This window comes from Humulus lupulus, chromosome X, assembly GCF_963169125.1.
Source record: "Humulus lupulus chromosome X, drHumLupu1.1, whole genome shotgun sequence".
In the NCBI taxonomy this organism is placed as follows: domain Eukaryota; kingdom Viridiplantae; phylum Streptophyta; class Magnoliopsida; order Rosales; family Cannabaceae; genus Humulus; species Humulus lupulus.
The window spans coordinates 111,389,669-111,411,139 of record NC_084802.1 but is presented as its reverse complement, the minus strand read 5'-3'; the positions used below and the strand labels follow the sequence as shown (position 1 = coordinate 111,411,139).

Genomic DNA, 21,471 nt, shown 5'->3' with positions numbered 1-21,471 from the left:
AAGCTGCAAACTCTACGCGACATTGTGTGACCCAACCAGTCTACCCTATTAAATGGGAATAAGAGAGAAAACTACAAATACATATCATAAAATTATATATCTTAGTCTTTATGAAAGCAGGCATTTTTATTGAAATAGCATAGTTTCAACAAACATCACAGTTACAAGAAGAAAACCAATAACAGACCTAGAAGGGAAAAAAAAACTCACCATTCTACTAGATAATCAATTCGAGCAATTTTTGAGATGAGCATAGCCAACATGAGAGTTGTCTGTATCAGACATATAAAGAGCATAGTAAAAGTGGATTCTTTCACTAAAATAATGTCACCTCTAAAATAAATATATAAAAGAAAATATCATATGAAGAGTTAGGACTCGGGCTAGGATGATGAATCTTGAACGATATATGATGAGATAGATATATTTATATACATATATTTAGAGAGAGAGAAAGAGACCATGTTCCATTTGTAAAAAAAAGAAGTAAGGGCAACAAACACTTGATAGTTTTCTTCTCTTAAATGGGATACCAGTTTTTGCCTCAGATGTACTTTCTCTTCGTTGCTGATTCCCCTGAAAGCAATATGTTCACATTAGATGCCATGTGATAAAAATAAATTATTTACCTTGATAAAAACATATCCTGCCCACACACATAAAAAACGCAGATACTACAATGCTTTTACTAAATCACATACTCGCATAAACGGATTGCCTTATATATGAAAATTAAAGTACTTTTCATGTGAGCATAATTCACAGCTTGGTGGAGTCCTTTGTGCACATCCTTTGTGCACTTGTCTTTGTTGTGAGCATAAATAGCTATCACTCCCCCGAGCATAAATATCATAATAGTGATATTTTTTCTTTTCTTTCTACTTTTTTACTTTATTTCTTTTCTCTTTTCTTCTCTACTAAACCTAGTACTAAAGAATAAATTTAAGAAGTTTTTGTAATTTTTTAAACTTCAAGGTGAATTGCATAATTTAATCAAAACAGGAACAAATGTTATCATCTTTCTTAATTAATTATTATTTTTGTTTATGAAAATGAAAACTTCATCAATTGCTTTAACGAAAAATTGTTCAAATGAGGCTAGAAATGCCTAAAGAGTAGATACAAATCTTACACAAAGATGATCTATAATGATTAACCAAGTCAATTACAGAGGTAGAACACCAAAAAACTAACACCTATGAAGATAAACCAATAAATTTTCCCACAAACATATACAACCCACCATGGAAGAAGAGCTTTAACAAATCTAAATGTAAAGTAAAGACCAGAATCAAAACTATGACAAAAGCTAGTGATTAAACATCACACATAAATAATTACAAAAAAACACTGCATACATATCAAAGGTCAAAGCTCCCCCAAAACAGCAAATAACTGCAAAAACAATACTTACACCATCCTCCATTTGACCAAAACTAAATCCAACCGATCTTTTTGTTAGTGTAATTTTTGTCATGCTTTGAATTTCACGTTTAAATTATATAATGCCCTAAAAATGAATAAATGTAAATTATATAATGTCCCTTCTTTCTCATGATTTGAAGCTTTTTCAATATTAAAAGATAGATTGTAAAATCATTCACATAATTGCCAAATCAATTCCACAAAATGGATAAGGGAAGCTTTGGGACAACCTTACAGTGAGGACACAGAAAGGTGAAGACAGTCGTACTGTTGAGATTAGCTTACTCTAATTTTTGAACATATTTTAACTTAGAGGTGGATTTAGTTTTAAGATGAAGTTCTTGTAATTTTTAAAACTTAAAGGTGAGTTACATAATCAACATTTCTAATGATTCATTTATTTTAAGAAACTAGATTAAATATGCATCGCCTGCTATTACTTACCTCAAGCAAAGCACGAATGGCGAGCTTGACGGTTTCTTGCCCAGCTGTCTCCTTGTAGTTTTTCTCAAGAAACTCACGTAATGAGTTAGAGTTTCTTCCAGTGGCATTTGCTTTCCAGGCTGAAAATGTCCCAAAAGGATCTGTCTGATATAGTGCCGGTGCACCTGTGTATGGGTCAAAGCCAATAATCAAAGTTGAAAGCCCAAACGGTCTAACACCACCACTTTGTGTATACTTCTATTGAAGACTAGCAATGTAGCGAGTAATATACTCAACAGTTACTGGATCCTCAACCGTAAGTTGGTGGCTTTGACATTCAATTCTCACCTTGTTTATCAAGGCACGAGCATCAGCTTTGAGCCCAGCACAGACCAATGCAATGTGATCATCCAAATTCACAATCTTCCTCGCCGTTCTACACAAAAACAACCAATAAGAGAAGATAATCTTCTGTTCATCAACATAAAATGATTCCAACACATGAGCATTGCCAACTCCCAGTTCTTATTTAACATAGACTCTAACTAGTTCAATCTCCATTTCTTATAAAACTACACAATCTAAAATAATCCAAATTTCAAGGCTCATGCTTCATGGGGTAAGGGATATAGCTAAATCTCTCTCTATTTCCTCTATCCCCAAAAACTAAACATAAATTCATACACCTGTTGGGCTTACTTGAGTATCAAAGTTTAGTAAGATTATGCAAAAAAGAGCCAATTCCAAGATCAAATCAAACCCAATGAATTTCAATTTCCAGCAAAAGTACATTTAAAAAAAACGCTACATTTCCTTTCTTTCTTACTCCAAATAAAACCCCTAAAATCATAATTTCACAAAAACTAGAACAACCCAAACCCCCATTAAATGCAAACCGTTTTGGCCTCATCAGAATTTACAAATATCTAAACATAAAACCCTAGTTCAAGTTCAAAATCTCACTCCACTCAAATCAAAAAAAAAAAAACGAGAAAATACCAAAATAAAACTCAGTTTGGAAAGAGAAAGAGAACCTGAAGCCCTGAAGTTTAGCAGTGGACTTTTTTTTAAGCCCCATCGCGTGCTCAAATCCCACACATCGTCTCTATAATTGCAAGTAGAGAGAGAGAGATACCGTTCCATCGCTGAGACTGAGAAAGAACATGAAGGGAAGGCAAACAGTCCCTGCTCGAAGCCCATCGTTGAGACATAGAAGCCCCTGTACCCTTCCATTCATCCTTCCGCCCTGCGAGAGAGAGAGAGAGAGAGAGAGAGAGATAGAAGGGATAGAGAAAGAGAGACCGAGTGAAGGGGAGAGGCGTGAGGCATGAAGGTTAGGGTAGAGAGAACCCATTTCAGGAGGAGAGCATTTTCTTTTGTTTTATGATTTTAGAGAATGAAAATGTGAGTTAATAGTGGGGGAAAAATTAAAGCGAGATGTTTTAAAAAAAAAAAAAAATCATTTGGCGCCAGTATTAAATTTATTTACTTTTTTGGCTAATCAATAATAAAGCTTTTAAAATTGTGTAATATTTTACTGTAATATTTAGTCAAATTTGTTGTAGTGTATTGATCCTCGGGCACGCGCTATCCTCAGGAGAATATGTTAAATCCGACCTTGCACTACTTAGATCTCTTTGGCACTGGGTACCTCCTAAGACAATTATCTATGGGGTCTCATGACATTAGGGATGCTTCACTCGTCGACTAGCTTAGCTTCCCAAGTCATCAACATCCCAATGCTATTTTTGCTTGCGGTTTACCAGGGACTTGGTCAGTTCTCCTTGGGCCCAGTGTCCATGAGAGGTAACCTAATTCTATGCCTCAACACCGAGTAAAGTGGACTCGGTCTTCCGTTCGCATCTCAAGATCAATGGATTTTGTCATTGCTCCTCGGGCGCCATGTCTACGTGAGGTGAACTAAGTTCGTTCTCGCGCTACTAGGATTTTTAGTCTTCAGTCCCTCGATGCTAAGCCGACTCCACTCTGAACAAGCTTGCCTTCTTAGGTTGCGGACTCAAGAATTTTTAGTTTCCTAGGTTTTTCCAATCTTGGGACATTGACAATAGGTTTACTCTGATTTTGACAAGCTTAGCTTCCTAGGTCTGACTCTGCGAGGCTGCCCTAACTCCATGCCCCCCAAGTGATTGGAGACTAGTCTGTGTTCACTTTTCCCTACCAGCAAGCGGGTGCTCAATGAGTAGTACATACAGAATAAAGGAAACTAAAGAAAAATATAAGTAGAATCTCTTGAAAAAATTTACCGTGTGTTGCCTACATTGTTTCCATTAATTGTGCCCAGAGGCTACAAGGAGATTACAAAAATTAACAAATTTATTGCTCATAACATTGGTAATATCGGTGTAGATGCTCGGCATTCCAAGCGTGGGGTATTAATTCCCCGGTCAGTCGAGCTAACTTGTATGTCCCCTGTAACGCCCTACATCCTTAGAGCCGTTACTAAGTGAGTTTTAAAATGTGCTTTTAACTCGCTAATCGAGGTTTTAGGTCAAACAGTGTAATTAAGCCGTAAAAAAAGGGAAAAAAAACATTAGAGATAGTAATCTTTCATAGTAAATCATAAAAGTTTTACACCTGGGATCCCAAAATAGAGTTTAGAAATATTTACAACATAAAAACTGTACTAAGTCGGCTAAACAACAAAATCTAAATTCATTACAAACATCTCCCAAAATCCTCTGGTTATGGCAGCCAGGCTGGCCAAACATGTACACGCCGCCTCACGCCTGCTGTACTCATGGTTGGTTGATCTTCTCTTTACCCTTACCTGCACCACAGAGCATCTGTGAGCCGAAGCCCAGCAAGAAAACCCACAAATAGATAACATACGCAACACATAAGTCAAGCATATAAACAGGCCACCAATGGCTAAACACATATGGCCTAGCCGTCCCAGTTGTTTACCAAGCCCTAGGTTCACGGACCACGCCGTGAGGATATCCCAGGTATCCTTCTAGGGACTCGCCCTGGCAACTTGCACCCCACGTGCTCAATGCTGCTCCCAGCCCCTTGCCGTTCTCGGCCTTGCACTCAACGTGCCTGACGCCGTTCCCGGCCCCTCGCCATTCCTGGCTCTCGCCGATCACTCACATAATATCATACATGATATAACAACAAGTACAGAATTCTAGCATAAACAGATAAAGGGCTATGCCCTGTAGTTTTAACATATTGGGCCCGACCCTGCATATCAATTCCATACAAACACATAGGGCTCAGCCCTGCACACAAGCTCTATGGGAACAGGGGTTTTCTTACCTGAGTTCCGAGCTTTCTGAGGACCGATGCCCCGAGCACAGTCCTCTAGCGTGAGCCTTGCCGAAATCCTAGCCACAACACATTAATAATGTCCATCCATCAAATTCTAATCCAAAAAATAACTTCGAGCCATAACCCCAACCTTCGGGACCTTGAATTCCATCAATCCGGGTGATAAAATCCATCCCGAACCTTACTCCTTAAATTCCCAAGCCTAAATGCCCTTAAAAACTCAGATTGGCACTAAGGGTCGCGACCCCACCCACAAGAGCCGCGTCTAGCCTGAAAACAGAGGCTAGCACCACACTGACCCCCACATGGGCCGCGGCGCGCATGAACCTCTCGGCCTCCCATGGTCGCGTGCGCACGCGGGCCGCGGCGCTCCACACCGAACCCAGATTTTACACCATTTTTCTAAACCTTTCCCCAGGCCAATTCATCCTAAAACTTAACTAATATTCCTAGACATCCATCACAGTTATTCCAGCCCAGAAACAACATCTAGACCCCATTAAAATATGCTCCAAAACTCAGCTAGAACACCCAAAGAAAAATCAAGCTTAGCCAACATGCAATCCCCTATAACCAACAGAACTTTAAGACTAAACCTTAGTAATTAAAGCTTACCTTGCAGAGCTTAGTCCCTGAGTTTGATCCTCAATCCCCAAGCTTGAAGTTCCTAGAGTATCCCAGCTGAAATCCCCTTAATTCCCAGCCAATTCCTTTGAGTTCCCTTTGAGTTTTGCCTTAGAGAGTGAAAGAGAGAGGGAGACAAGAGCTATCTTCAGTTCAAAGGAAAATATGTGTCGGTTTCCTCAAGTTTCTAAACAATTCTCCCTTTTTGTTTTATTAGACTTAAGTCTAAAGGGTTACCTCAAGGCTCGGGGTACCAAAACGTCCCCGAGGGCAAAATGGTAAATTTCCCAAATATTCCCGCCTAGACATTCTATCCTCAAATATATCTCCAAATATTTATTTTCATGTTCCGATAACCCCATAACTCATCTAATACCCAAATTACTCCTCGACTCGCCCCGAGTCCGAATCTCAACCCCGTTGTGACTCTCTGGCTAACCGCTCCCCAGGACTGTCTCGAATCGTGCTGTACAGACATATCACATATATACAACATTTATCTCATTTATCACACTTATGCCCCTAATATCCAGACGGGGCCCACATGCACATTTAACTCAATTAAACATGCATCATAATCATATATTCACATAAATCCACATATAAGCATATTAAATCACTTATTGCCCTCCAGGCACACTAATCAAGGCCCTAAGCCTGATTAGCAAATTCGGGTCGTTACATCCCGAGACATACAACGTTCTCGACTTGGTATGGGCCCTCACAGTTGGGTCCCAGCACCCCCGCACCAGGGTCTCGGGTGGCTAAGAAGACTCTTCGCAACACCATATCTTCGACCCCAAACTTTCTATCCTTCACTTTAGAGGTTAAATACCTGGCCACTTTCTGCTGGTAGGTCGCTACTCGAAGCCTCACGGAGCTCTTCCACAAGGTCCAGGGACTCTCAAAGTAAAGCAGGGTTTGTGGTTGGATCATACATATCCCGTTAGTGTGTGGAGATTATTAGCTCAACTAGGAGCATGGCCTCATACCCATAGGCCATTGAGAATGGCGAGTGACCAGTGGAGGTCCTGACAGTAATGCCCTGGGCAGCTCCTCGGGCTAAGCGTCTTTTTCCTGTTCAAGCATTTTATTCCAGGTGGCTTTGAGCATCTTATTGAATGCTTCCACCTCACCCATTTCCCGTGGGTGAGCCACAGAGGAAAATATCTTCACAACAATGTGCCACTGACACAAGTCTGTGAACACTTCGTTGTCAACCTGCATGCCGTTGTCGGAGACTGTTTTCCTCGGGAGCCCATAGCAGCAAACGATGTTGTTGATGATGAAATCCAGTGCCTTCTTAGAAGTGATTGTAGCGAGTGGCTTGTCCTCGACCAACTTTGTAAAGTAGTCGACCACCACTATTGCATATTTCACTCCTATTTTCCCATGGGCAATGACCATATAAGGTTAATCCGCTAGACAGCAAAGGACCAAGGGTTGGTCATTAGGGTGAGCTTATTTGGAGGAGCTCGAGGTATATTGGCGAAGTGTTGGCACTTGTCACACTTCTTAACATAGTCCATTGCGTCTCTATTCATGGTGGGCCAAAAGTATCCTTGTCTCAAGATCTTCTTGGCGAGGCTCTGCACCCCGGTGTAGTCCCCGCAAAAACCCTCATGCACTTCTCGGAGTATCAGATTGGCTCTTTCCTGGACACACATCGGAGCAAGGGCAACGAATATCCTCTCCTATAGAGCTTGCTTTCAATTACAACATATCGTGGCACCTGGTAAAACAACTTCCGGGCTGTTTTCTTATCATTCGGTAATTCCCTGGAGATAAGATGTTTCACTATGGGCTCCATCCAAATGTCCTGGTGCTGGACTGCTTCCACTTCCTTGAGGGCTGAGATGCTCAGAGAAGCTATGTGGTCAATGGGGATTACATTGATGAGTTCAACATCCTTAGTGCTTACAAGCTTGGGTCTTCACGTAGTAAGCGGTCATTCTTGTCCCCTGGGCCTGGTACTCCCCGAGTACTTGGTTAACTATAAGCTGAGAGTCACTAAAAATCTCGAGGCTCTTGGCCTTGGCCTCAAGTGTTACTCGGAGCCCAACAACAAGTGCCTCATACTATGCTTCATTTTTTGAGGCATCAAACCCAAATCTCAAGATGCTGTGAACCCTGTGCCCATCGGGGGATACCAAAATAAGGCCTGCCCCAACACCATTTTCATTCAACGATCCATCTACATACAGATTCCATGTGGGCCCAACCACTGGGGCATCCCCAGGACTCTTGTGGTTTCCCATGCACTCGGTGATGAGATCTGCCAGTGCTTGTCCCATTATGGCGGTCCTTGAATGATAAGTAATGTCAAACTGACTAAGTTTGACCAACCACTTGAGGAGTCTCCCAGACGACTTCGGCTTTTGGATAACCTGCTGCATGGGATGGTTCGTGGGGACCTTGATGGGATACGCCTTGAAATAGGGCCTCAACTTTTGAGAAGCCACAATTAGGAGAATGGTCAACTTCTCCATGAGTGGGTATCTGGACTCCGCTCTGAGGAGTCTCTTGCTTACATAGTATACAGGATGTTGAACGCGACCTTCCTCCTCGCGTACGAAGGCGGCATTGATAACATTCACTGAGACAAACATGTAAAGTAGGAGGGGCTCTCCATCTACAAGCTTCGACAAGATAGGTGGGTGTTCCATGTGTGCCTTTAGAAATTGGAATGCTTGTTCGCACTCCTCCATCCATTCAAACCACTAACATCCTCGAAGTATGTTGAAGAACGGGATGCACTTGTCAGTGGCCCTGGAAACAAAGCGCCTCAGGGCATCAATCCTCCCGATGAAGCTCTGAACATCCCTAGGCTTTCAGGAGGAAGGCATATCTACCAGGGCTTTGATCTTCTCAGGGTTTGCCTCCATCCCTCGTGCACTCACAATATAGCCCAAGAACTTCCCGGAGGCAACCCCAAAAGTGTACTTCTGGGGATTTAATTTCATCCCAAACCTGCAAAGTACTGAAAACACTTCTGCTAGATCCATTACGTGGTGGGGGCTATTCTAGCCTTGACTAGCATGTCGTTGACATAAACCTCCATGTTCCGTCCAACTGTTCCTTGAACATAGTGTAATGTCCCAAATTTGCTAATAAGGTTCAATGCCTTGATTAACGTGCTAGAAAGGAATAAATGAAATAAGATGTGAATTTAATTGAATATATGTGTGAATATGTTAAATATATGAGTTGTACGATAATATGACTATTTATGCATGCTTATGTGCATTGAGTGTGATTGTGGGCCTGTTTTGATGAAAAAAATGGCATTTTCGTATTTTTGACATGTTGAGTGTATAAATGTAAATTATATGTGTTTTGTGAGTTAGACCACATTATTGTGTGGATATATTTGAGATGTGTGGCACGAGACGATCCTAGTGAGCCATTTGGCAGAAAAGTAACATTAGGGATTATTACCTTGCTCAGGGTTAGCCTAGGGGTATTTGAGAAATTTGGTGAGTTACCAGGGATATTAGAGTATGGGTTAAAGTTGGGGGAAAATACTAGTGTTTGGAAGACTAGTGAGATTAATTACGAATTTTAAATGGAATTTGAGTTTTAGTAGGAAATGTGGCAAAAGACTAAATTTCCCTTGAGGGCATTAGAGAGCAAGGAAATAGGTAGGGGCATTTTGGTCTTTTCATTCCAAAGAGTGACTTGGTCACTAGATTGCTTCAACAGAAGGAAACCCAAAACAAAACACTATCTGAGCTTAACCCTCATTCTTTCTCTGTAACATTTTATCTCCCTCCCTCTTAGCTAATTGGGTTCTTTGAATTTTTGGAGGAGTTTGGCATGGGAAATTGAAGGTAGGAGCTAGGAACGGAATTAGGAGTAGCTCAGGGCAGTGAATTCATGGTTGAGGTAGGCTTTCAACCCTATTTTGATTGATTTCTTATTGGGTTTTAGAGTATTCTTGAGTTTAGGAACTCAAGGCTTGAATTGTGTATTTGGTGGATGGTTGGTAAATTTAAGGCTTGGTTTTGATGTTTATAGTGTATTTATGATATTGTGGGACTCAATTATAGGTTTGATTGTTGTTTGGGGCAAGCTTTGGGGGCTTTGGCTTGGAGATAATGTTGGAAATTCTGGGTTTGCGGGGTTGCGCCGCGGCGCTATTCGTGGCGCGTTGCGAGCCGCATGAACCTAGAGGCTGGGGTGGTTCTCTAAATTACCTTGGCACTGCGGAATCTTGTGGGCTGCGCCATGGCGCATATCCAGGGAAATGGCTTAGGGGCTCTCTGACTTGTAGAGGGCCACGACACTTGTAAGGGGCGCCGTAGGTGAAATTGGGTATTTTAGCCAAATAGGGTTTTTGAGTATAGGAACTCAAGCCTAAAGGCTTGAGAAGGATTCTACTACTCGGTTTAGTAGAATTGGAGGACCCAAAGGCTAGGAATCAATATCGAAGCTTTTAATTTGTTTAACTCTTGATGGTTATCTGTTATTCTATCGTGACTTAGGGTACCGCAAGGCTTGGGAAGAAAAGGATCATGCTCGTTGTGACCTTACCCTATCGCAGAGGACTCGAGGTAAGAAAAATGTCTCTTACACCAAGTGTAGGGTGTGCGTCCCAATGATAGGGCACAAGAATGATTGTGTCATGAAACTATTTATAGTTGAATGTCTGTTGTGTTTTAATTTATGATGATATACTTGTTCATATTAATTGCTTGGTCGGGAGATGATTAACGACATTACATGTGTAATGTATGTCGTAGTGGCGGGGCCATAACGTGGATACTGTATCCGCCACAGTGGCGAGGCCATTATGAAGATGGAATGTCCATCTACTTGGCATGAGTCGTATGTTTTTTGGAAAATCTATGTGAACCAATTGTCATTATAGGGTATGCAATACATGTTAATGTTTATCTTGATATCTGTATGGTTTGTTTGGGTTTTGTTGTTGGGCCATGGCTCACGGGTTCTTCATGGTGTAGGTAAGGGCAAAGGGAAGCTGGACCAGCCATGAGTTGGAGAACTGTAGGGGCGGCGTGTACATACTCAACCATCTCAGTCGCCACAGTCAAGATATTTTGGGGAACTAGAGTCTTTAGATGAAATTTTCCCCTTAGGTAGGCTAATTATGTATTTTTGATTAACTTGTATTTTATTAGAAACTTTTGGGATCCTTTGTAATTACTTAACCTTTTAAAAGAAAATTCCAACTATTGACCAAAACTTTTGACACTTGAACTATCGTTTAACCCTAATTACATTTTTAAGTCCAAATAACTCGCTTAACGAGTTAAGCATTATTTTTAACACACGGTGTAACAGTTTAGACTATTCATGGCGTTACACATACGGTTCACGAGCCTCTGGTAGGTGGCACCAACATTCTTCAACCCGAAGGGCATCACATTGTAGCAATAAACTCCTTTATCAGTTCAAAAGTTGGTGTTTGTTTTATTTGTGACATGCATGGAAATTTTGTTGTAGCCCGAGTACAAGTCCATGAAGGACAAAAGCTCGTACCTAGAGGTGGCATCGACCATCTGATCTATTTTCGACAGCGAAAAATAGTCTTTAGGGAAATCCTTGTTGAGGTTAGAGAAGTCTATGTAGGTCATCCATGAGCCATTCTGCTTTGGTATGAGGATCAGATTGGATACCCAGTTGGGGTATTGGGCGTCTCGAATGAATTTGTTTGCTAGTAGCATGTCTACCTCTACCTTTAAGGCTTCTGCCCTAGTCTAGTCAAACATTCTCTGCTTTTGCTTAATCAGAGCGACGTTTGGATTGACATTCAAGGAATGAAAAATGAGATTTAGGTCAATGCTAGTCATGTCGAAGTGACACCAGGCAAGACATCCTAATTTCCTTAGAGAAAGCCCACCAGTGCTTCTCGGACTTCTCCCTTCAGATTCTTTCCGACCTTGGTCTTCCTTTCTATGATGGAGGCATCTAGGGCCGCCTCCTCGACTTCACCCATGGGCTCAATAGCCTTCTCTTCTTGAACTCGTGGGTCCAACTCATTGGTTTCATCATCCCGAACAGCCTGCTCCTCCACCTCCTCGGGTGGAGGCTATTCGAGGGCCACCACCTCAACAACCATTATTGGTTGCCTAAGGGACACGTTGTAGCATTGCCTTGCCTCTTTTTGGTCTTCTCGAACTATGCCAATCCCCGAATTCATGGGGAACTTCATGCACAAGTGCCGAATGGACGTGGCTGCCCCAAACTCCACTATGGTTGGATGCCCCAAGATGGCATTATACGCCGAAGAGAAATCCACTACCACAAATGTGCATTACCTAAAGGCTTGGCGAGACACTTCTCCAAGTGTCACGGGCAACTTGATCTGGCCCATTGGTATGAGACCTTCCCACGAGAACCCATATAGAGTTTAGGTGCATGAGGACAGGTCGCTTGTGGCCAACCCGATCAACTCGTAGGTTGACTTTAAGAAGATGTTCATTGAAATCAAGTTGTCCACCAGGATCCGAGCCACCATCTTATTGGAAACTTGGCTCTCGATCACCAAAGGATCATGGTGTGGAAATTGCATTCTCTGAGTGTCTTCCTTGGGGAATGTGATGACTTGGTTGGTTATCCTTGGCATAAGGGCTGGCAATTGAGCTAATTCCAACACTTCATCGTCATGATTTAAGGCCCGCGCATACCTATTTTGCGAGCCTCGAGAGGCGCCCCCAATGTGAGGTCCTCCAGAGATGGTTCCCACTCACCCATTCACAGGGGGATGTCCGTGAACTATCTGATGCAGTGGAGTTGCGGGCACTGCCACAAAGATGTTCTTTTGAGAGTCCATTAGGTCAGTATACTCAGCATACTGCGAGATGTTCTTATAATCGGGGAAAGTTCCTTGTCCTGTCTGCATTGTCTCATTTTCCTTAGGCTTTCTTGTCCTTGCCTTTCCCTCCACGTCTACTACTGCTGGCAGTTCGGCTGGGTGCGGCGGACTGGGATGCAGCAGCAAATCCAGCACTGAATGCATACTGATAAGCGATGTATCCAGGGGGCGCTGCTCCATATCACGTAAAAGCCACAGTGAAACCAGCTGACAGGACGCTTGGACTAGACTGGGCTCCCACCATACTTGGTTAGATAGGAGTGTAGGGTGGATACTAGGTCCTCAAGGCCATGGTTCCACACATCATTGGAGCGTGAAAAGAAATGGGCCCCCCAAATGCTCTGATCTTGGCATCTTCCAAGCTAATATATTCTTCTGCTCAATGGATGAAGTTGTCGAGCCTTTGGCACCCTCTCTATTGGAGGTCATCTCACAATGGGGACCCCACACGGATGCCGGCCTATAAGGCCATTAGCTGCTGGTCATCGTCAACCCTCTTGGTCCTCACAACTTCCTTCCTTAAGTGCTTAATGTAAGCTTTGAGGGTCTCGAAGGGTCCTGCTTTATGTTGGCCAAAGCTTTGACCTCAAAGCTCACCTTTCGAGATGCTATGAATTGTCTTCAGAATGAAGACGATAGTTGGTGCCACAAATGAGTGGATCTTGGCTTGTGCTTCTTGAACTATTCATTTGCTGGTCCTATCAAGGTTCTTCAGAGACGCGATGCACTGACATCAACCTACTGAACTTTGAAAGGTGGTGAGTGTGATCCATACTACCATCATATGACGTGATGGCAGACATCTTAAAACCTCGCGGTAATGGAGCTTCTACAATGTGAGGAGCACATGGCTCCCCATCCTCGTCCTTCGAGTTAGAGTCATGGCCTTGACATCAGGCCATTATGAGAATTATCCTCTTCATGCTCTCTAATTTTGCGTGGAGGGGGTCATGGTCTTTGTTGGCACTTTGAGCCGGGTTATCCCTCTTTCGGGCGTTGAGGCTGTTTCGGAGGTCTGACTGGTCCTTCCCCTCAGGTTCGCGCCTAAAAGCCTTATTACACCTACAATCGTTTTAGGCCTTCTTGCAAGTCAGTTTGGCCTCTAAAATGCACCACTTCTCTCGGGGTATGCTACTTCCATTTCTCTGTCGAACTCAACGTTTTCATTGTTTAGTGAGATGTTGATGTTGCGCTCTCGGCTAACGAAGAAGATTCGCTTATTGGCTCCTTGGCCATTGGTCCTATGGTGATGGCGAGGTGTTGGGGGACACCACCTCCGTGCCTCGCGCGATCCGTATTGGCGGTGTCCTCGGGTACCTAGGCCTTTACCCTTACCAGCTAGCCTTAGGGCCTAGTTGTCTTTGGGGTTCCGACAAGCCTTCTTTTTCTTGGGAGAAGGATTGTTGTCGATCTCACTCTTGCGACGATCCTATGGCACAGGTGGGGCTCCAACTCCAGCTTGGTGCACGGAGGGCACACCATCTGGAGAATCTTGTGCCACATCATCCTGGTGTCCTGGAGGTATGCCGGCTGGGTCGACAGGTGGCACTCTAACTGGGTGCACAGGTGGCACACCGGCTGGCTGCCTAGATGGTACTTCGCCAGGGGGGGTCCACTCTCAGCCCTTGGGCCGCCAGAGTATCCCTCACAGCATTAACCATCTCCTGTAGGGCAGTGATACTACCCTCCTGGGTGTCGAGTTTCTACTGCTGAGTGGCCACCTGTTCACGGGGTGACACCCCCTCAAGCGTCTCCTTCGCGTCCATGGGCTGGCGGTATTCCTCTCCATAATACTCGTCATCCATGGCGTTGTGTTTGGCATTTTTTTCGTAGTATTCCACCATCTTAGGGAGGTCCTGGGGTGGTAGAAGGATGGTTTCTCCTCCCTAAACTCCGATGGGAGGAGCTACATCGTTTGGTGTGTTTCTCTGAGTGGTCATCGTGGCTATCTTCTTCAAGCTTTCTTCAGGTTCTCAATGAAAGCATGAAAATGTTAACTGCCTTTTTCTCTATCAACAAAATTTGAGAGTATAAAGAAAATAATATAAAAAAACAGAAGGATTTTATGTGGTTCAGACTATAAAAGAGCCCTAGTCCACGAGTCTATGATATTTAGTGAACTTAAAGCTCGTTTTAGCAAGCTTCAGTGGTGGTTCTCAAGCAGCGTATATATCGCATTAAGCTAAAGAGTTTCTCTCTCTAAAAATTCGAACCCTTTACAAGAAGATACCCCAGCCCAATTTATAGAGGCTGGGATCATTAATGTTAATCATCTATCATTAATAAAAAATTCTCCCATCTTGGGTTATTAATCTTGAGTTAATACTAAAAGGGCTCCACTAAATAAAGACTACGGCCCAGGTGAATTACATGGGGCCCATCTCAGAAAATCGTTCAACAGTTTTATGAGGAACATGCCTCTAACAGTATCAGGATGTGGTGCACATTTTCCCGTGTCAGGTTATGTTGTGGGAAATGCTGATTATCGAGGGTACGAACTCGACACCACTAATCGAGGCTCACCAAAAGTTGTCAGATGATCCTCTGGTGGCCCATACCCGTAGTGAATGTCACCTGGAATCGACTGCAGGTCCAAGGACAAGAATCCTTGACCTAAACGATTGACGAGTGAAGAGAGCCTCATGGGACGTGACCTCACTTGGAGACATCCTCGCCTCGAGGATAGGCCTCGGGGTGTGGCCTCACTTGGAGAAATTCATGACTTGGAGAGTGGCTCGGGACATGGCCTCACCTAGAGACATCCTCACCTCGAGGACCGGCCTTGGGGCGTATCCTCACTCGGAGACATCCAATACTTGGCCGGATTAGATTTCCTGGAAGAGCCAACATTTTGAAAACTTCATGACTTGTCGCTAATTAGTCCTAATTGCCACGTGTCGTGTGGCGAAACACATGGACAACATCTTCCTTAATAGCTTAGTCAAAATGGGTAAATGATTGAGCGCTCATATCTTAGATTAAGTTCACAGATTTATCATTTACACAGGACTTAGTGGGAGTTAAGGATAAAATACAAATGACAGGTGAAACGGTAATTTGCACCCAGCTCGTTAGTAAGTCATCGATAGAGGATTGACTTACTGTAATAGTTGTAACAATGGATAATGTATTTGTGGTTTGGTAAAATACATTATGTGAACTGAAGAGTCCAATTCCGAGTCTATAGTGGAGTCACGAAGAATTAATAAGTTGTGAGATAGTTTATTGTTATAAATAAACTCATGTGAACTTATTGTAGCTTAGGTTCATGGATCCATGGTCCCCATACCGTCTCTGATAAAATTAAATCTAATAGTTTCAAATAATTGATTTAATTATCAATTAGTAATATCAAGTTTACTGGGTCAACATAAATAAATAATGGTGAATTATTTATTGATATCAGGTGAGAATTAGAAATAAGAGAAAGTTTGAGGATTTTATTTTGAAATGCTCAAAAGAGAGTTTTATAGTCATTTAGGTAATTTTATTGATATTAATAAGTTAGTATTAATATTAGTAAAATAAATTAAATAAAGGTTCAAAATTTAAATAGTTATATTTAACAAGTGTTTAATTAATTGTTATTTATTTAATTAAATAATTAAATAAAAAAGGGTACTACTCTATTTTGGTTGCCTTAACATTTGTCTATAAATATAACCTTAAGTGAAGTGATTTGGAGATAGAGTCATCCAGGTGAAGAAAACTCTATCAAATTACTCACAAGGTTGCCCCTCTCTTTCTCTGTATTTTCTTCTTCTCATGTGTTGAGACTTAATCCATCATTTGTTAGATTTAAAATAGAAAAAAGTTTGGACGATTGTGGTGCTTGTTCTAGCGGGTTTAGTTCCTTGCAATACCTAGCATTATACTAGGACAAAAAGTTAGGGAATTCAAAGGAAGGAGTCATTAATTTTGTTGCGTATTTGTAAGTTTTTACATCTTTGTGTTTGTTGATAATTTACAAATCTGATGTTCATATGTATGACATGTTATTCTATGTTTCTATTAATAGGGAGCATGCATCTAAATTTAAAATCTAAGATCCTACACACACAATCCACCACCTCGCCCCTCTCTTTGTTTCTCGATCTCTCTCCATTTCCTTTCTCGATCTATACAACTTTCTTTCACCATGTTTCTAGGTTTTGTTTAAATTTTATAGGATTTTTATCTTATTTTTGTTAAAAATAATTGTGTTTGATGATCAAATCATTTTTAATTTTAAAACAAATTTATATTATTTTAATATTTTAAAATATATATTTTTAATTAATTTTTTATTTTAAAATTAAGTAAAATAATTTTTGTAAATATTTATGAGATGGACTAATGAGGAGTTGACACGTGTTGGTCCAGTAATTAGTTAACAGATCTAAGAGACTAAGTACTAAATAGTATTACAATTGTGCTAATATTGGAGATTAATACTGTGAAAAAAAAAAGATTGAGTATATAACAACAACAAATTCAAAATATTGGGTATATATACCGCTAATTACCCATTAATTTATTAGCTCAATAAAAAAAAAAATCCAAAATAGATTTTCTTTTTTAATTGAATTTTTTTAGGCTTTCAACATGTACTACCTGTGAAAATTAACAAATAAGACACAAATCTTCCCAACCACACATTAGAAAACAAATATGTAATTGATAATAACTATAGCTTATGGGAATGTATTAAAGGTTAAAATATTAAATAATCCATATTGAAAAGATATAGAAATATAAATACATTAAAAAGATTATGAACTATTATATTCATGTTTTGAAATCTAATTTTATAATTCTTATCATTATGGTTTTATAAATCTATAAGGATTTTTGGTAGCAAAAATACCTAATATTTTTGCAGTGTCCCACTTTTACACTCAATCTTGTTTTTTGGCAATGAATATACCCAAACCCACTCAAAGCGTCTCTCTGTCACTACCCACCCATTAACAACGTTAACAATGCTTATGTGGCCATTAGACGTGGCCTAACATAAATGATGTGTCATTGCCACGTCAATGCCACATAATTATTTTAAATATAAATAAAAATTAAAATCAATCAAATAAAAAATAAAAAAATATATTTTCTCACACTTTCTCTCATTTTCTAACCCACTAAACATCAATGTTTCACATTTTCTCTTCTTCTCCTTCACCTTCTCACAATCCAAACAAACAAAACTCAAAACATAAAATTCATGATTCATCATCATTATTTTCGCACAAATAAAACAAACAAAACTAAAATTTTAAAACCCATTATCATCATCATCTCTCACACTTTTCAAAACAAACCTAAAAAAATTCAAACAAAACCCAGATCTCACTCATAAAAAAAATCTACAGTAGGTTGGCTCTTTCTAGCATGGTTCTTTCCGGCGGTGTTCTTCCCGGCGGGGTTCTTCCCGGTAAGGCTTGGAGGTTGGGTCTGAATTGGAGAAGATTTGGAGCAAGAACAATGAAGAACAAAGGGTGAGAATATTTGGGCAAAAGAATAAGAACAAGAAGAAGAAGAAGAAGAAGAAGAAGAAGAAGGGAAGTCTGGGCGATAGAAAAAGAGAAGAAGATGAAAAAAAATATGGCTCGAGAAAATCAGGGCAAGAGAAGAAGAAGAAGAAAAAGAAGAAGAAGAAGAAGAATACTGCAAAAATGAAGAAGAAGAAGAATGAAAGATCTGTGAAGAGAAAAAGAGAAGAAGGAAAAAAAAAGATGCCCCTGAAAATTTAGCCAAGAGAAGAAAAAGAAAAAGGAAAAAAAAGAAGATTTAAAAAATATTTGATTTTAATTATAAAAATATATATTTTTTAATTACTAAATATTATTTTTAAACTTTGTCAAAAGAAAAATATTATTTTAAATTAATTTTTAATAAAAATAATTATGTGTCATTGATGTGGTAATGACACATCAGTTATGTCAGGCCATGTCAGTGGCCACATAAGCACTGTTAACGGTGTTAATCAATTGGTGGTGACGGAGAGATGCTTTGAGTTGGTTTGGGTATATTCACCGATAAAGAAATGATTGGGAACAAAAGTGGAACACTACGAAAATATTAGGTATTTTTCGCTGCCAAAAACTCAATCTATAATACTAACAAATAACTATTTTAAAATAATAAAACATCGAAAAGACAAAATAATAGTGAAATAACTTATTACCATTTAATCTAGTATTGAAATGATTCAAATCCTTATAATGATTCAAAGCCAGTTTTCCTATGGGTTTTAATATGACCTATTAAAAAAATATATAATCAATATTGTAAAATCCTCTTAAATTGGAAAATTAAGAGACAAAAATATTTTAATTATTTTTTTATTTTACTGTGAAAAAAACGTGGATGAGTTGGCTTATACTGTTGTATTTAAGTTGGAGAATATCATAGTTTACTTTCCTTTTAATTATTCATTCTATTAAATGAGAAAATCTCCACACACAAAAAATGTAAGTTTTGTTGTAAAACGTTCCAGCTTGATCCCTGTCTATTTATTCCTAAATTTCAGGGATAAAAAATCACACATGTGATTGAAATCTTGGTCCTCACGAGTTTGAACCTGGCTTGAATTATGTCTTGGAGCATTTAATCCTAAAACATCAAGATGAGATCTACGTTACAAAATCTGTATCTGATCTTGCAGTATTTATGTTGTACGAGATTTTTGAAGATTTCAAATATTCTTATTTAAGATTTGATATCTTTGAAAACCTGGCAGCAGTGGGGTTTCTCTTCTATAAATAGGAGTGTAATGACCCAACTATTTTTAAGACCTTGGACTATTAAAACTACTAGACATAGCTACTACTTTGAAAAGAAAATACATAAGAAATATTCGTAACTTTATTAAAAACTCCAAAGTAAATATTCGAAATACATAAATGTGCTGTATGGGATCCCATTGTTTCAAAATAAAACATAACTTTAAATTAAATGAAATTTTTTACAAAACTAAATGCGGAAAATACATAAAACATAATTTAAAAGACTAAAAATAACGTCGTCCACAAATCGACACGCAACCCATCCATTCCATTCAGCCTCAACACACATGCCAAGCTTCCAAGAATCATTCTGCCTCCGTATCTATTTTCCTGCATCACACTAAAAATAAAGGAGTGAGCCTAATGCCCAGCAAGGAAAATCTACTATTCAATCATATAACATAAAACATAAACATAAGACTGTATCAAAACATATACTATAAAACATATATCACAACTCTATCCCATGTCCATGGTAAACATTAGGGTTTGCTAGCTAAGCAACTATGAGCCCCAAGCAACATAAAAACATTGGGGCTTGCTAGATAAGCAACTATAAGCCTCAAAATACATTGAGGTTTGCTAGCTAAGCAACTATGAACCCCAAAGACTACAAGACGTATTCATATATGTCATAACCTAACATATTATAACATAAACATATCATAACATATAAGCATATAAAAACTATCATATTTTCCTTACCAACTCCGGGATATTTGAGAACAAGGACGGGATTTGGAACACTCCTAAAACCAAAATAAAAACATATGAGTACCTATAGAAAAGAAGATGAAAGAAAACTAAACCATCAAAGAGGGAAACTTACCGAGAACCTTAACGTTTAAGAACTTAAACACCTTGGATGAACTAGAACCAATCTAAACTTCAATATCAAAAACACACTTTATCTCACTACCCAAGTGTTTATAAAGCTTAAGATGATAAAGCTTTTATTCCCCAAAACCCAAGTATATCACTCTATAGAAATCCTAGCAGCTTGAAGGCTCTGAACACAACTTGAAGAATGAAGAAAATGGTTGAGCACTAGGTCCTATTTATAGAGTTTGAGGAGTGAAACTATCCTATTAAAAAAAATACTTAAATCCTTAAATAAACATGATTATGATAAGTGTCATGCTCTTAGTGGTTCTGGAAGGTTCTAGAGTTTCTAGAACTTTCTTTTATAATTAAATCCTTAAATAAACATGATTATGACAAGTGTCATGCTCTTAGTGGTTCTGGAAGGTTCTAGAGTTTCTAGATCTTTCTTTTATTAAAAAAAATTACTTAATTTCATTCTAACATTAATCCAAATTTAAATTTAAATAAAATAGAATCCTAACTTCTAACTTCCTAAATCTTGTAACATTAAACTCACCTGTAGTAAAATCAACATAACTGGAGCTATACAATTCTGATTTAGACCATCTTTACACCGTTAGAAAGCTAATTCAATTATCTACAACTTTCTAGAAATACTATTTTTCAAAATTCATAACATAGTCAAAAATAGGTCGGAAGTAACAGTACCCTAAAGTTACGGAAAATCTATTTAATTATCTAAATAACAACATAATCCACAAATATCTTAACTAACCATAAAATAACAAAATCTAATTCCCTAGGTTGATTTCGAATTTACTAAGCCCAAAATCTTATTGGGCTTTTGGGCTTTATGTAGGCTCAATCCATAACACTTTTTATTTATATCATAGTTACTTTCTTCTTATGAAATCACCCCTTTTTCCACAAGGAAGCCTACTAATATCATAAACATATACTATACTATAATAATCACAACTACTAAAAAAATTAAACCTTATGTTATAATTAATATTTCTAAACTATAGGTTAAACTTATAAAATCCATAACTATTGCTACGAGTTTCCAACTAAGTCCCGACTTAAACCAAAATCCACGGAATCTAACATACTACAAGCTAATACTAACTACTACTACTACTACTATCTAGCTAGTTAGGTAAATATTCTAGGACTCTACAATTTTCCCCCACTATAAAGAATTTCATCCCCGAAATTTACTTATCAAACAATTCTGGTTACCGGGCTAATATGTCTTCCTCCAACTCCCACGTTGCCTCC

The 21,471-nt window shown here is 39.4% G+C and overlaps 1 protein-coding gene and 1 long non-coding RNA gene across 2 annotated transcripts; both read right to left on the bottom strand.

Annotated features, from left to right (window-relative positions):
* Positions 1-210: 210 nt before the first annotated feature.
* On the bottom strand, positions 211-787 carry LOC133804732 (uncharacterized). The gene is made up of 3 exons (XR_009878595.1): positions 702-787; positions 504-576; positions 211-272 (listed from the first exon to the last, which is right to left on the bottom strand). It is a non-coding gene; the product is annotated as an uncharacterized LOC133804732 (long non-coding RNA).
* Positions 788-1,258: 471 nt separating this feature from the next.
* LOC133806156 (proteasome subunit alpha type-7-like) lies at positions 1,259-3,048 on the bottom strand. The gene is made up of 4 exons (XM_062244282.1): positions 2,984-3,048; positions 2,197-2,284; positions 1,870-2,106; positions 1,259-1,267 (listed from the first exon to the last, which is right to left on the bottom strand). Exons 1-4 carry the CDS (start codon positions 3,046-3,048, stop codon positions 1,259-1,261), a joined length of 399 nt encoding a protein of 132 aa, XP_062100266.1.
* Between the last annotated feature and the right edge of the window lie 18,423 nt (positions 3,049-21,471).

What these genes read in the sequence shown, in the direction of transcription:
- LOC133806156 (XM_062244282.1), bottom strand. Translation starts at nt 3,048, where the DNA reads ATGGGCTTCGAGCAGGGACTGTTTGCCTTCCCTTCATGTTCTTTCTCA. An exon ending in TCAGTCTCAGCGATGGAACG is followed by an intron (nt 2,285 to 2,983) that starts GTATCTCTCTCT and finishes GTTTTTGTGTAG; the next exon opens with AACGGCGAGGAAGATTGTGA. An exon ending in CTCGTGCCTTGATAAACAAG is followed by an intron (nt 2,107 to 2,196) that starts GTGAGAATTGAA and finishes AGTCTTCAATAG; the next exon opens with AAGTATACACAAAGTGGTGG.